The sequence below is a fragment of the Lagopus leucura genome, unplaced genomic scaffold, assembly GCF_019238085.1.
Source record: "Lagopus leucura isolate 7727_CA_CO unplaced genomic scaffold, USGS_WTPT01 Super-Scaffold_100091, whole genome shotgun sequence".
In the NCBI taxonomy this organism is placed as follows: domain Eukaryota; kingdom Metazoa; phylum Chordata; class Aves; order Galliformes; family Phasianidae; genus Lagopus; species Lagopus leucura.
The window spans coordinates 1-14,569 of record NW_024962320.1 but is presented as its reverse complement, the minus strand read 5'-3'; the positions used below and the strand labels follow the sequence as shown (position 1 = coordinate 14,569).

Sequence of the window (14,569 nt, the reverse complement as noted above, 5' to 3'; positions counted from 1 at the left end):
GTTGGCATTGCTATAAGAGCCACTTGAATTTCTAGCACCAATGCTGGCTTTTCCCAGAGAGCACACTGGGCAGTGTGATTAACGCATTAGCCTGCATGGAAAACTGGCTAGTTATCTTCTTGCTTAATTAGCTTACGGGGCTGACATCGAGGAGAAAGAAAGCGCTAGGAAAAGCTCTATGTTCAAGAGACCACCCTCAGGGCTGCCCCCATTGTGTAACATCGCTGCCAACGATATGTGAGGAGCTGTCACAGCCCCGATTTGCTTCACCTGCAGGAGGAGCAGCTCCACTGCACCCAGCTTCACCCCAACCACTCGCGTTCTGTCCTTGTAGCTCTCCCTGCAGCCGTCAGCCCAGTGCTGGGCACTGCCGTGTGTCTGGAACACACCTAAAAGATGGACGTTTTGCTTTTACCCTCTGTCATTCAGCTCTCAGCTCCCCAAAAGCACCTCCCAGCAAAACCCATCTCAGGGCTTTGCAAGGAAAAGGAAAACGCACTAAAAGCCTTATTTCCTCACCAGGCAGCACACCGCCTTATTTCCTCACCAGGCAGCACACCGCTGCTTCCAACATCAGCCAACGCTCCCGGCACTCAGGCTCCAAAGGCTGCGCAGACCCAAAAGAAGCCCGGCAGGAGCAGAACCAAGGGAAATCCCTTCCCTGCCCCCTGCCAGGCCTTCGACACAAGCCCAGCAATAAGAGTAGGCCGGGGCCCGCTCTTGTAGGCCCGGGGCCGTTTTAGGGGCACTGACCATCGCCCCTAGGCGGGCCCGGTCAGCCCCGCACCGTGCTGCCATTTGCTCGCTGCGGGCCCGGCCCTCGCAGGCCTTCATCCTCACAGCCGCCTCTCCCTCCTGTTTTTCGGGCGCGGTTCCTTTAAGGCCCCCGGAAGGCGGGGGCGGGGCGGCGCTACCGCGCCTGCGCGTTGCGGCGGCGGCCTCCGAGGAGAGAAGCGCGAACGCGGATTGGACGGCGCGTGTCTCCCGCGCGCCCCTCCCCTCGCCGCCAGGCGTCACGTGACCCGGCGGCGGCTCCCGGCGCGGTGGACGCTGGAGGCCAAGATGGCGGCGGAGCTGGTGGAGGCGAAAGTGAGTGAGCGGCGGCGGCGCCGGCGGCACGGCGAGGCCGGGCTGGGCGGGAGCGGGCTGAGGGCTGAGCGGCGGCTCCTCCCGGCTCGGAGCCGGCGGCGGGCGGTGCGGTTCTGCGGGTGAGAGCCGGGGGGCGGCACCCCGGGACCGCCCCCCCACACACACCACCCTCTCCGCCCCCCCGGCTCGTTCTCCCGCTTTACCTCAGGGCCGCCCCACCCCGTGCGGGCCTTCAGGCCTCACCGCTCCCGGAGCCGTTCCCAGCCGTTCATCGGCGCTCGGGGCTTTCCTTCCTTCTCTATCTGCTGTCAGAGGGAGCGGCTGTGCGGCCCTCCCACCCCCCCCAAGGGAAAGGTGTTGGTTTGTGGGGCACTGGAGGTGCTGGGGGGGGGGATCTACCAGCAATGGGGGAGGGAGTGGCCTATATGAACCCCCTCAGCCTGTGTCCCTTCAGTGTATTGGGGGTAGGGGGCTGGGGAGCTCCTGAACCCCCCCCCCCCCCCCAGCCCTTCCCTCAGTGTTGAGCTGTGAATGTGGCACCCGTAGGGGTTTGTGTGGCGCTCTGGGTGCAGTAGTTTGTAGTGGGGGGCTCCGTTCTGTGGGGTCCCTGTGGGCGTCAAGGGACAGGTGTTGGTTTGTGGGGCACTGGAGGTGCTGGGGGGGGGATCTACCAGCAATGGGGGAGGGAGTGGCCTATATGAACCCCCTCAGCCTGTGTCCCTTCAGTGTATTGGGGGTAGGGGGCTGGGGAGCTCCTGAACCCCCCCCCCCCCCCCCAACAGCATTGAGCTGTGAGTGTGGCACCCATAGGGGTTTGTGTGGCACTCTGGGCTCTGTGGGTGCAGCAGTTTGTAGTGGGGGGCTCCGTTCTGTGGGGTCCCTGTGGGTGTGGGGTTGGATTTGCAAAGCTGTGTGTCAGTGCAGCCCGGCAGCTCCTGCAGATTGGAAGTGCTTCACGCCTGCTAAGGAGCAGGGATGTGCCTGGTTGGCTGCAAGGATACATTTTAACAACCCCTCTGGTCCCCATCTGTCACTGATTCGGTCCCTCTTCATTGCTGTGGGCTCAGCACCCCTCTGCAGGAAGTTTGCTGCCTGCTTACCACTGGAGCACAGCTGGTGCTCAGACCCAGGGAGGAGCTGAGCTCAGTGCTCAGGGATCTCAGCACTTCATACAGTGACATGTTGTTGTTTTTTAATGAGACTTGCTCTGCAGCAACACGGATCCTGATTCTAAGGGTGAAGACTGTTGGTTCCATCCCCAAAGGCTGTTGGTTCTGCACCAAAAGTGCCAAGAGAGTGGTGCTGTGGGAGCAGCGAGTGTAGGAGCGCTGCTGTGGCTGTGTTTGTCTTTGCAGATATGCGTTTATCCTTGACATGCCCCAGTGAAGACAACACACGCTCTGTTTTGTACCATTCTGAGACACTGAATTCCTCCAGGGTCACCCAGGTGGTGCCTGGTGAAGCAGCAGTGTGAATCCACATCTCTCGTGTCGTCGTAGCAATTAAGCATCCTTCTCTCCTCTTGCCTGCCTTCCTTCCCTCTCCTTTTAGGAGAGCAGAGACCTGTTCTAGCCCTGCTGCTGCTCTTTGCTGTGGGATGGCTGAGTTCTTGTTTTCCACTAACTAGGAAAGGTGCTGAGGGGATACACATGGGTGCCTGTCAAGTATACTTTCAGGGCAGCTTGAATCTTCACAAAAACCTGCTTTATAAGCTTGATGGCCCTTTGCCATGCAAGAGAAGCATGCCATCCATCTGACTGTACCACTGCGCTCAGCAGAGACCTCTTCTAGCTCCTGTTCTGATATAGCATTGAACTGTCTTTGAACCTGCTGATGGTTCTGGGCCTCCTGAGCTCCCGCAGCAGCAGCAGAATCCATTTGTGAAGGTAGGGCTGCTTTTTGCTGCTTATCAGAGCGCTGACATCCCTAGCAGCAGCCCTGGTGCTGGCTGTGAGCGTGGGGGAGTGCTTGGCGAAGCCCCCGCCTGCAGCCTGCAGGCATTGTTCTCATGGGAACGCACTGCTCTCTTCAGTCTTCTCTTCCCATAGCTGAAGAGACACACGCTTCTTGTTTTCTTCAGGTTCTGCGTGTATAAGAAGAGTTCTAGAGAGTTTGTTTCGCCTGTAGAAACAGCACGGAGGTGCACTGGAGGACTGGCAGCCCCACTTCACCTCAGTGTCCTCTGCTTTCCAGCTGGTGTTTGTTTTCTCCCTTTTTTTCTTTGGCTCTTTAAACCCTTCGTGTTACCCAGAGATACGGGGGAGTTCAGAAGCTCTGAGCTCCTGCATGGTGTTGATGCTCTGGGCTGCACTGACGTGTTGGAGCTCCCTCCTCTGTGCCCCCCGTGGCTCCTATTAGAACGGTTGTTTGATGTTCAGCACTTTGAGTGATTGGGTCTCTGGTCTGGGTGGGTCGGTGGGCTCATACAGAACACTAAGAACTGTCACTTTGCCTTCCTGTCACTGTAAGAACATCTTCAATTTTTTTATCCCCCAGAACATGGTGATGAGTTTCCGAGTCTCAGATCTTCAGATGTTGCTGGGTTTTGTTGGCAGGAGTAAAAGCGGACTTAAACACGAACTAGTCACCAGAGCACTGCAGCTGGTCCAATTTGACTGCAGCCCTGAGGTTTTCAAGAAGATCAAGGAGCTCTACGAGACCCGTTATGCCAAGAAAAGCTCCGAGGCCCCGCAGCCGCACCGCTCCCCCGAGGCTCTCCCCATTCATTCTTCGTACGAGCGCGGGAGCGCCGTGCCTCGGACTTCTATCTCCACCCCCAACATTGACTATCCCACCCTCTATGGGAAGTACCTGAACGGACTGGGCAGGTTGCCCCCCAAAGCTGTGAAGCCTGAAGTCCGCTTGGTGAAGCTCCCCTTCTACACCACCCTGGATGAGCTGCTGAAGCCCACGGAGCTCGGTGAGTTTTCTGTGTGTTGTGTCTGCAGGGTCTGGGCAGAGAGGAGTGAAAGAAGTGAGTGTCCGAAAGATTGGTTTTTCAAGTGGTTGGAAGTGGGATTTTCAAGGCTCTGTGCAGAGCAGGCTGTGCACACAGTGCTGGATGTCACCTTTCCCCCCTGCGGTTTCCTCCCTGGTGCCTGAAGTGTATGGAATATAGAATGGTAGAATGGCCTGGGTTCAAAAGGACCACAGTGATCAAATGTTTTCAACCCCCTGCCGTGTGCAGGGTCACCAACCAGCAGCCCAGGCTGCCCAGAGAACCCACAGGGTGCCATGATCATAGAATCACAGAATGGCCTGAGTTGCAAAGGCCCACAACGCTCATCAGTTCCAACCCCTGCTGTGTGCAGGTCACCAACCAGCAGCCCAGGCTGCCCAGAGCCACATCCAGCCTGGCCTTGAATGCCTGCAGGGATGGGGCATCCACGGCCTCCTTGGGCAACCTGTTCCAGTGCCTCACCACCCTCTGGATGAAAAACTTCCTCCTCATATCCAATCTAAGCCTTCTCTGTCTCAGTTTACAACCATTTCCCTTGTCCTGTCACTATCTACCCTTTAAACAGTCGTTATTCCCCTCCCTTCCCTTAGAACAAGAGCACGCTTGCATGGAGATGTAACTTGCAAGCCTGTCCCATTGGCTGTAGCTTCCTGCCCTTCCTAATGCTGCATTGTGGAGCACCATCTGTCTTCTCTCCCTGTACTGCCTCAGTCTGCCCATGGAACTCCCTGTGTTGGTGTTGCACCCAAGCTGAGAAGACTATTTCTGCCATGCTCTGTTATTTCTCAGTGCTGAGCACTCCCAGCCTGGAGCCCCCCGTGGCTGAATGAGCACTTCTGGTGCTATTGCTGACCTCTTCATTTTGCCTTGCGCGTGGTGCTGTGCCTGGAGGAGCAGCCAGGGAAGCTGGGGAGCTGTGGGGAGCTTTTTCTCCCACTGCTGGGTGGGAATCTGCTTTGTTTTGCTTTCATACAGCTTTGAGCACTGCCCTGGGGTGTGGGGAGGCTGCTGGGCAGGGATTACGCTGTTGTTGTGCTTTGCTTGGCCTCAGTGTCTCCTAAAGGGAGTGAAGCTGCCCAGGTCTCGCAGCTGAGTGAGCCCAGAGCTCAGGGAGCTGATGTGAGGTGCTGCCATGAGGACGCAGCGCGGTGGAGACGCAGTGTTGGGCTGTGCTGGCAATGCAGGCTGTGAGATGTGCCTGCACGTCTTCCATCACTTTGGAATTGCATCTTTCTGCTTTTTTCCTTTTTTTTTTTTAATTTTTTTAATCAGACTTTTCCATTTTCTGCCTCATTACCTGGTTTGGGCATCCCTCCCCCATGGCCTTCCTAGTTGTCTCCCCCGATAACTCACACCAGATGTTCATTACCTCCTGCATGCAGTGCTGCCTGCCTCCACCTGTTCACCCTGGTTCTGTTACTCGAAGCAGGCCTGCAACCCGTTTTACCACTCTCGTTGGTGGGGTTTTTTCCTTCTTTAAATACAAATTCATCAGGCTCAATGTGATTTTCACCTTTCTGGGGGGAGGCATTGTGTTCATGCTGTGACTCTGATAGTGAGCTGATGCCTGTGAAGCTGAGGCGTTGCTCTCAGTGCTGCTCAGGGGGCGGTTTAATTCAGCCCTGGATGTGGGATGGCATCTATTAGTCAGAAATGCAAGATTCTGAAGAGAAGTAATCATAAAGAAGTGGAGCCATCTGGAGATAGGAGGGGAGCAGGATGTGATGAATAGATCCTTATTCAAAGTTGACCCCAGGTTTGCTCTGTTGAGTCAGAAGTGCCGTCTCACAACACGCAGTAACGCACCTGTGTGCTGCTGATGCCCCCTCGGGTTGGTGCCCTCCCAGGGTGGCTCTGACGAATTTCCCTTTGCTGAGAGCATTTCCTGAACAGCCTTTGGGGCTGGGAGCCGAGTGCTTGGGCTCTTTGGGGATGAGTTCAGCCCTCAGCATCCCAGCTCTGCACTCAGTGTGGGCTGCAGGTGTCACTGAGTGCATGGAGGAGCTTTCTCTGCAGGAAAACCCTCAGCTGCTGTGGGAGCAGCGCCCTTCCCTGGGCTGCAGGAGGCTTTGTAGCCACAGTGGGAGTGAAGGAAGCCTAACTGGTACGTTCCTGACTTGGATTGGAAGCACACTTGTTAATTAAAAGCTCTTTGACCCTTGGAGATGAGGCTGATGGTGAGGTGATGCTGAGCCTGGTCTGTGGGTGAGTGCCTTCCCTGAGGAGGGCTCACATCACTCTTACACCCGCAGGCTTCAGCCCACAGCACACAGGTGAGGTCTGTTGCAAACAGCTCCTTCCTCCCGGCAACCACACGCAGCTGCAGTCCATTTCAGTGTTGTTTGTGGGGCTCAGCTCCCAAGGACAGTTTGCAGAGTCCTTCTGGGCTTTAGAAGCCTTGTGTCTGGGCTCCTTCTGAAGGTTGCTGGTCGAGCTCTGTCTTAAAAATCGATTTCCTGCTGTTGGAATGAACTGATGGCAGCAGCAGCCATGCAAGCCCAGGCACGGAGGTGCAATGCAGCAGCATCTGTTCCAGAGAAAGGATGGAACTCAGTCACCTGGAGATCTGCAGCCTTAAAAGCCCGTGCTTTTTTCCCCTGGCTGCTCAGTGAAGACACAACAGCAGCTGAGGTGCCCCTGAGGTGCTCAGCTCCAGGACTGGGGCTTGGAAGGGCCGTGGGGTCACTGCCCAGCTCTGCCTTGGGGGAATCCTCCTGCTCTGCTGGGGATCTGCCTCCTGCTTTCTCCCTGCAGTGCAGCTGCTTGGCAGAGAGGTGCCAGCAGGCAGCAGCTTTGGGGTGGTGGTGTTTCCTCCAGGTGAAGCTGCAGCAGGTTGCTGTGGGGGCAGAAGTGCCCTCAGCTCTCCCATAGAGGAGGGTCTGTGAGGGAGAGACTTATGGCACTGAACAGACCTGTTTGTCTTGGTTGGGGAGCGTTGGGTGTTGCAGTGCTTTGGAAGGGCTTTGCTCACTGGTCTGGAGGTGTTTAGATGATAGACCACGGTTCCCCAAGTCTACAGGGATATCTTAATGTTTTCTATTATATATAATATATATATATAATGCATTATTTATTCTGAATGCCCTTTTTGTGTTTCTAAAGCTGAATTATAGAAGGGCAGCGGATGGAAGCAACAAACCCACATCTGTCAGCATCTGAGAGCTGCTTTTCTCCTTCCTTCATCTCGTTTTGACTCCTGGGCAGAAAAGCACCTTTTCCCACACCTCAGATCCAGGTGTTTTGCCTTTGAATAAACCAGCAGTGACTTGAGGTGCTTAGAGAAGGCACATGAGGAAAGGGGAAGCGAGCAGTTGCGTTGCTCCCTGCTCTGTGTGTTACCCTGTGACAGCAAACTGCAGCATGCTGGCAGTTAACCTGAGGTGATAAGCCTCGAGTTCCCACATCTCAGGCTTAATGTTAAGCAGACTGAAGGCATTTGATCTTAAAATGAGGAATAGAAGGAGGGCAGTTAATGCTGGCTCCTGGGCTGAGCCTCGCTGCTGGGCATCCAGCCTGCCAGCTCTGCCTCTTGGAGCTGCCCTGAGTTTGTTTGCTGGTGGCAGCTGGAGGCCAAGAAGTCTCAGATGGCAGCGTGGCTCAGAACAGCGAGCAGCGTAGAGGAGCTGCTGTCAGACCGCTGTGTTTCTTTTCTCCTTTTCAGTTCCACAGAACAACGAGAAGCTCCAGGAAAGCCCCTGCATTTTCGCCTTGACGCCGAGACAAGTGGAGCTGATCCGAAACTCCAGGTGCTCCTCCCTGGGTGCCCTTATCTGCAGACACTGCAGCCCACAGCTTCCTCTGTGCCGCCTCCCTCCCCTGCATGGAGCTGATCCTTAATGCCCTTTGTTCACAAACCCAAATAGACAAAGAGAATTTTCGCTGCCAGTCGCACATAAGCACAGTGGTTTTGCAGCAGTGGCTTCAGGGGGTGTCTTGAGGATCAGCCCGTCTTCTTGCACTGCTGTGGCAGTGCCCCACTTGTACCCACGTGGATCCTGAACCGCCACGTGAGCTCAGCTGCCACCCCTACAGCAGGAACAGGGAGTTGAATCAGGAAGCAGAATCTTGGAGGAGTGCAGTCAGGCCCTACCTGAGACCTGGGTCCTCTGAATGCTGACACACAGCAGAAAAAAAAATGCCAGGAGAACCAGTGTCCTTCCTGCAGTGTTTGTACAGCTTTGAAAACTCCCTGTGAGGCTGCAGGGTGCCACAGCACGACATAAAAGCATGCAGGACTACAGATAGATGGCTGCAGAGTGAGCTGGGCAATTGATATAAAACTCTGGGAAGTAATTATATAAAGGCTGGTTTTTAGAAAGATTGATTCTCTAGTCTTTATGTCTGATAAATGGGGCAGTTGATCTGGGCTTTTCTTTGTGTAAGTTCTTCTTCCTTGCTTTCCCAGGGAGTTGCAGCCCGGTGTGAAGTCGGTTCAGGTGGTGCTCAGGTAAGTCTGGGTGTGGGTTTCAGATGAGGTGCTGCAGGGGGAGGAGGGGAGACATCACTGGGTGCAGTGAGCTGCAGGGTGGTGATGTTCATAGCTGGAAAGAGCAGTTAGAGCAGGCTGGCTGCTGGCACCTCGTGCAAGTGTCCTCAGCTGTCTGACACCTTCCTGCTGTGCCACCTGAGTCAGCAGCAAACAGCAGTGTGTCCCATGTCCATAGAATCATAGAACGGCCTGGGTTGCAAAGCAGCACAGTGCCCATCAGTTCCAACCCCTGCTGTGTGCAGGTCACCAACCAGCAGACCAGGCTGCCCAGAGCCACATCCAGCCTGGCCTTGAATGCCTGCAGGGATGGGGCATCCACAGCCTCCTTGGGCAACCTGTGCCAGTGTCTCACCACCCTCTGGGTGAAAAACTTCCTCCTCATATCCAAACTAAACCTCCCCTGTCTCACTTTAAAGCCATTCCCCTCATCCTGTCACTATCCAGGCTCCAAATCACAGAGGTCCTGCCCTTGGTTTGGCCTTCAGTGTGGGCAGAGGAGGGAATGTGGGTTGGGAGGTGATGCTTGGCTGCTGGTCGGCGCGTAGAGCTTTGAGCAGTGAACCAGGGCAGCATTTTAGGAGCTGTGTGGTTGTTTTTCTTTTGCAGGATCTGTTACACAGACACCAGTTCCCCCCAGGAGGATCAGTACCCCCCCAACATCGCCGTGAAAGTGAACCACAGTTACTGCTCCGTGCCGGTGAGCCAGCTGGGCTGGGAGGCACCAGGGCTGCTGCAGGTGTTCCTTCTGCTGTGTGCAAACAAGAAGGCAGAGTACAGAAGTTACCAATTTAGCTTTCAGATGGATTAGCTGTTAATGAAGTGCTTTTGCAGAGACTCCTTTTCGCTTTGTGCTGGGTCGCAGCGCTCGGCTTCCTTCTCCCTCTTCCTTGAAAACCGTGGCTGGGTTAGGAGGCAGTGAGGCTGACGTGTGGTTGTTCCTCCCCAGCAGCATCTTCAGCATTTAAACAAGGCAAATCTTTCCACTTCAGGGCTACTACCCGTCAAACAAACCCGGGGTGGAACCCAAGAGGCCGTGCCGTCCCATCAACCTCACCCACCTCATGTATTTGTCAGCGGCCACCAATCGCATCACCGTCACCTGGGGGAACTACGGGAAGGTAGGAGCCATGGGGAGGCACACAGGGCTGCGTGGGGGTGCAGGAGAGCCCCCTGTCAGCCCTTCCCTTCCTCCTCTCTCAGAGCTATTCCGTGGGGCTGTACTTAGTGCGGCAGATGACCTCAGCTGAGCTGCTGCAGAGGTTGAAAACCATTGGGATCAAACATCCAGAGCTCTGCAAAGCACTGGGTGAGTATTTGTGGGCAGGGGGGCTCAACGTGTGCCTACCTGGTGGGCAGTTTTGGCAGCCAGGCTGCTGGAAATGTGTGTGAGAGCTGAGTTTCACACCATTTCTTCCCTCCAGTCGTATACAACGCTTCTTATTCAAACAGGCTCACGAAGATGTTTGTTAATCGTGTGAAATTGCCCCCAAATCCTCAAGCAGAAGCTCTGAGTCGCATAGTGATGTTTGGGGTTGGTCTCCAGGTTATGTTGTGAGCACTGCTGCGGGTCAGCATCCTTCTGAGCAGCTTTGTGCCTTCCTCTGATTGCCTTGAGCTGAGGGACGTCACTGCAGCACCTCAGCCCTGACCCACATTGAGCCCAAAGGGGATTTCTGGAGAGAGGGATCCTGGTGGGAACATAATTCTGCCCACCAGGAATCCTGGGCTGGGCAGGGGGTTTCAGCAGCACAGCTTTCACACGTGCTGAGAGGGAAGAGATGATCCCAAAAGATGCTCATCCTGGGCTGCTCAGGTAATGGTGGTATGAGGCACGTGGAGAGCGTGGTGGAAGCGTGAAGGGAAATCACCTTCTCAAGGCAGAATCTGATTTGTGGCATCTGAGAGCCTGGAGGAATTCCTGGAGGATTCCCAGTGGCTCGTTGTCACTGGATGGATGCTGTTAGTGTTCAGGTCTGTGTAAGAGAAGCAACCCTGGATCACAGCAGACTTTAAATCGTGCTGTTCAGAGCTCTTAGCAGATGCAGGAAGCATCATCGTGAAGGTTTGCAGCCACAGAGAAAGCTCTTACCAAAAAAAAAAAAAGCCAGAAGTGCTGCAACTCTGTGACAGTTGAGCTTGGATGGAGCAGCACCTAACACCAAAGCTGCACCCAGTTGTCTTGTCTCTCTTCTTGTCTCCTGGGAGACATTGAGCTGCATTGAGGAGAAGTGCTGCGATTATGGAGCCTCATGGTCTGGAGAGCTGCTGTTGTGATCTGGGAGGGTCAGGATAAAGGGGTGATGTGCTGCAGAGGAGCTGGCTGGAGGAAATGCCCTTGGTTTTCAGTGCTGCCAGCAGCTGCTGTTCTTCAGGAGTCATGTGGTTTCATCTCAGGTTGGTTCTGCACCTTGAGGCAGATTTTCCCCTGTGGTTCTTGCTGCCCTTCCTGAGCTGCTCAGTGAGCTGAGGAGCGGCACCCAGCAGTGCTGAGATGGGACTGATGGGGAAATGAAGTTGGATGGCTCCCTGGCACTTGTGCTGCTTTCTGTTGGCTCACTTGTGGGATCTTCCTTGGAATTTTGGGGGTCACAGGGATGCAGTGCATCCCATCCTATTGCCACCCATCCTGGAAGGGAACAAAGTCCCTCCTGCTCATGCTAATGACCAGATAATTCATTAGATTAGAGAGGGGACCTGATCCAGGTCTATAAGTACCTAAGGTGTGGGGGGCAGAATGGTGAGGCCGGACTCTTTTCAGTGGTGAGTGGAGACAGGACAAGGGGAAACGGCCAGAAACTGCAGCATAGGAAGTTCTGCACCAATGTGCGAAGGAACGGCTGTGCAGTGAGGTGAGGAGCACTGGAACAGGCTGCAGGGAGGTGGGGGAGTCTCCTGCTCTGGAGATGTTCCAGACCTGCCTGGATGCCGACCTGTGTGACCTGCTGTAGGGAACCTGCTTTGGCAGGGGGTTGGACTCCATGAGCTCTGCAGCTCCCTTCCAACCCCTACCATTCTGTGATGCTGTGTGACTTCTTCCTGGGCCTCGTGGCTCTCTGTCCTCCCTTCTGCTCCCCACCAGCACGGGGATGGCGACAGTTGGCTCCTGCTGGCTGGGAAGGCAGGGCTGTAGGAAAAGGGGGGTGGACGTGGGGCTGGGGGCTGCAGGAAATGCTTTCCCACCAGGTGAGTGGATGCTGCAGAGCGCTGAGCCGTGTGTGGCCGTGCAGTGCTGTGCCGTCCTCTGCCTCTGAGAGCTCCTGGCCCTGCACTGCAGGTTTGTCTCCGTGCTGCAGTTTGCTCCTGTTCATTTTGTTGCCCTTTGCTGTTCCTGCAGTAAAAGAGAAGCTACGCTTGGACCCAGACAGCGAAATCGCCACCACGGGCGTCCGCGTGTCTCTCATCTGCCCGGTGAGTCTCTGCAATGCCTCCTCACCTGCTCTGCTCCACAAACCCAACCCGGCCGTGTGCAGCTGTGCTGCTGGGGCTCAGTGCTGGGAGCTCAGCCCTGCTGCTCACCGCTGCCCTGCTCCCACAGCTGGTGAAGATGCGGCTGTCTGTGCCGTGCCGGGCTGAGACCTGTGCACACCTGCAGTGCTTCGACGCCGTCTTCTACCTTCAGATGAATGAGAAGAAGCCCACGTGGATGTGTCCCGTGTGTGACAAACCCGCGCCCTACGACCAGCTGATAATTGATGGGTGAGTGTGTTCGCTGCCGTCCTCGGCCCTGGTGTTTCTCTGCTGGGTGAAGCAGCTTGTTTTACGGTCTGCCCTTCTGGAGCCCGCGTCGGGGCGAAGCTGGAGGTGTATTCTGCTCGTGCATCGTGCCCCGACTGCTTGTGTTGGTGTGCTGGAGCAAGGTTTGTTGGTCTGCCCTTCTTGATTTTAGGATTACCCTAAAGCCTTACGAGCATCGAGCGTTTACTGCCTCACTCTGATGAACCTGCACAATTGGCTGCCCTGGCTGACAGATGTCACGCTGCATGGAATAAACCCACTTTATAAGCACACGATAAGGTGATTTTTGATAGGAACCATCTTCCTTTTCTCTTGCTGGTGTGAGCAGGCAGCGCTTGCCACGCTGGGAGCTTGGCTGGGGGGATCTCTGCCAGCTTCTAAAGCAAACAGCTCCCGACATGCAGTCCCTGAGGCAGAAGTGCAGGTGCAGCGTTTGCATCAGGAACGTTATCTCTGTCTTCTGCGTGGTGCTGTGAAAGCATTGCAGGGAATTGGAGCAGAGCGAGGCAAGAAACGCCTGTGCTGAGCCCCGGCTGTGAGTTTGGCAGGGGCAGCTCCAGCCCTGCCACACAACCCTCGTCCCGGTCCGTGTGGGAGTGCTGCTCCCTCTGTCTCTGCACCAGAGTTGTTGGCTTGCTTTCTACCAAGGAGAGCTGTGGTTCTCCGAGGCGAGGAAAGCCGGGCGCCCTGTGGCAGGGCAGCAGTGCCTGGAGGTGCTCAGCAGCCCGGTGCCGCTGTGCGGCTGCAGCTCTCCCCCTCCTGGTGACGGAGCCACCTGCAGTGAGCAGAGCAGAGCTGCGTGGAGGCCCGGCTCCCATGTGGGAGCGAAGGAAGGCGGCGCAGTGGGCGCTGTGCTGAGCTGCGGACTGGGATCGCCCAGCTGTGTAATTGACCTTCAGTGCGGCGTCACTGCAGTGCTGGGATGGCAGAGGGTCAGCGCAGGGCCGTCCCGTGGCTGTGCTGGCAGTGCTCTGAGCGCTGCTGTGTCTGTCAGAGCTGCTCTCGTCCCGCGGTTGGGGCTCCGTGTTGGTAAAATTGCGCTCCGGGTGGCTGTGCTGAGCTGTGGGGCTGCCCACGGGGCTGTGTGTGCGTCCTGTGGGGCTGAGCAGTGCTGCAGGACGCCGTTGTGGAGGTGGGTGGCTGCTGCCGTGGCTGCGGGGAGTGAAAAGAGGCAGCAGGGTGCTGTGTTGGGAGCAGTGGGTGCTGGTGTGGGACAGGAGCGTGAGGCCGTGCGCTTCCTCAGGTGAAGCCTGGGGAGCCGCCAGCTCACAAACGGCCTCGGTGGGGTCTGGGTGCCTGGAGCCCCTTTGGAGGTGAAATGCTCCTCTGATGGCATGTGAGGAAGCTGCCGGTCTGTGGCTGCGAATGGCGGCGCTGTCGGTGCGGGGCAGGTGCAGCTGTGAGTGTGGAGCATTGATTCCCTGCCAGCCAACCCGGACCCACGGGGCCCTTCCTCCCACCCAGGCTGCTGTCGAAGATCCTGACTGAGTGCGAGGATGCGGATGAGATCGAGTACCTGGTGGATGGCTCCTGGTGCCCCATCCGAGCCGAGAAGGAGCGCAGCTGCAGTCCGCAGTGCCCCATCCTGGTGCTGGGTGAGTGCCCTGTGTGTGCTGCACATCCGCCGCCCCCTAAGCCACGCGTTAATTAGCAGAGGCCTTAATTCGTCCCCTCTTCCCCCGATCGCCTTCAGGTTCTTCGGATGTGAACGGGCTGCTGCCCGCTCCCAACGCTAACGGTGAGAACGGCAAAGCTGCTGCTGATGTGGTGGATTTGACACTGGACAGCTCGTCATCGGAGGAGGAGGAGGACGAGGACGAGGAGGAAGATGACGACGATGAGGGACCCCAACCAAAACGGCGCTGCTCTTACGAGAAGGGTTTGGTTTCTGCCTGCTGACTGTGGAAGCAGCTCTGAATCTCAGAACGGACAGACTTGAATACTCTGGTGCTGAAGCTGGAGGGGGGGGGAGAGCGTCGTCTCCCGCCTCGTCTCCCATCCTCCCCCATCTCTGACTTTCCTATTCCGAATTAACCATTAAAACAAGAGAAAAACAAACAAAAAGAAAACCCCACAACCACTGAGCTGCTTCTTGGTTGGAAAACCAGCCCAACTCCAGGCCCGACCCCGAACCGGACTCTGAAGCAAGGAAAGTGTCTTAACCCACGGCAGGGGCTTCAGCTCCCGCCCCGCCGCCCCCCAGCACGGCCCCACGCATCTCCAAAGCTGTGTGCATCCTTGTCTCGTTAATTAACCATTCCTGAGTATCTCGAGTTCTGCCGGGAGGGAGAGGGGGT

General features: G+C 56.3%; 1 protein-coding gene across 3 annotated transcripts; it reads left to right on the top strand.

Annotated features, from left to right (window-relative positions):
* The first annotated feature begins 1,012 nt into the window (after positions 1-1,012).
* On the top strand, positions 1,013-14,562 carry PIAS4 (protein inhibitor of activated STAT 4). 3 transcript variants are annotated; one of them, XR_006181657.1, is made up of 11 exons: positions 1,013-1,089; positions 3,586-4,009; positions 7,710-7,794; positions 8,454-8,495; positions 9,144-9,234; positions 9,527-9,655; positions 9,738-9,843; positions 11,872-11,945; positions 12,073-12,233; positions 12,424-12,551; positions 13,737-13,822. XR_006181657.1 is itself a non-coding variant. In XM_042887549.1 (11 exons), the coding sequence occupies exons 1-11, from the start codon at positions 1,063-1,065 to the stop codon at positions 14,169-14,171; spliced, it is 1,476 nt and encodes a 491-aa protein (XP_042743483.1). In that variant the 5' UTR covers positions 1,013-1,062; the 3' UTR covers positions 14,172-14,562. The 3 variants fall into 3 exon arrangements, 2 of the variants coding, with proteins under 2 accessions (XP_042743483.1, XP_042743485.1); XM_042887549.1 differs by lacking the exon at positions 12,424-12,551 and adding an exon at positions 13,966-14,562 and having other exon boundaries at positions 13,737-13,867; XM_042887551.1 differs by having other exon boundaries at positions 12,424-13,827.
* The last annotated feature ends 7 nt before the right edge of the window (positions 14,563-14,569 follow it).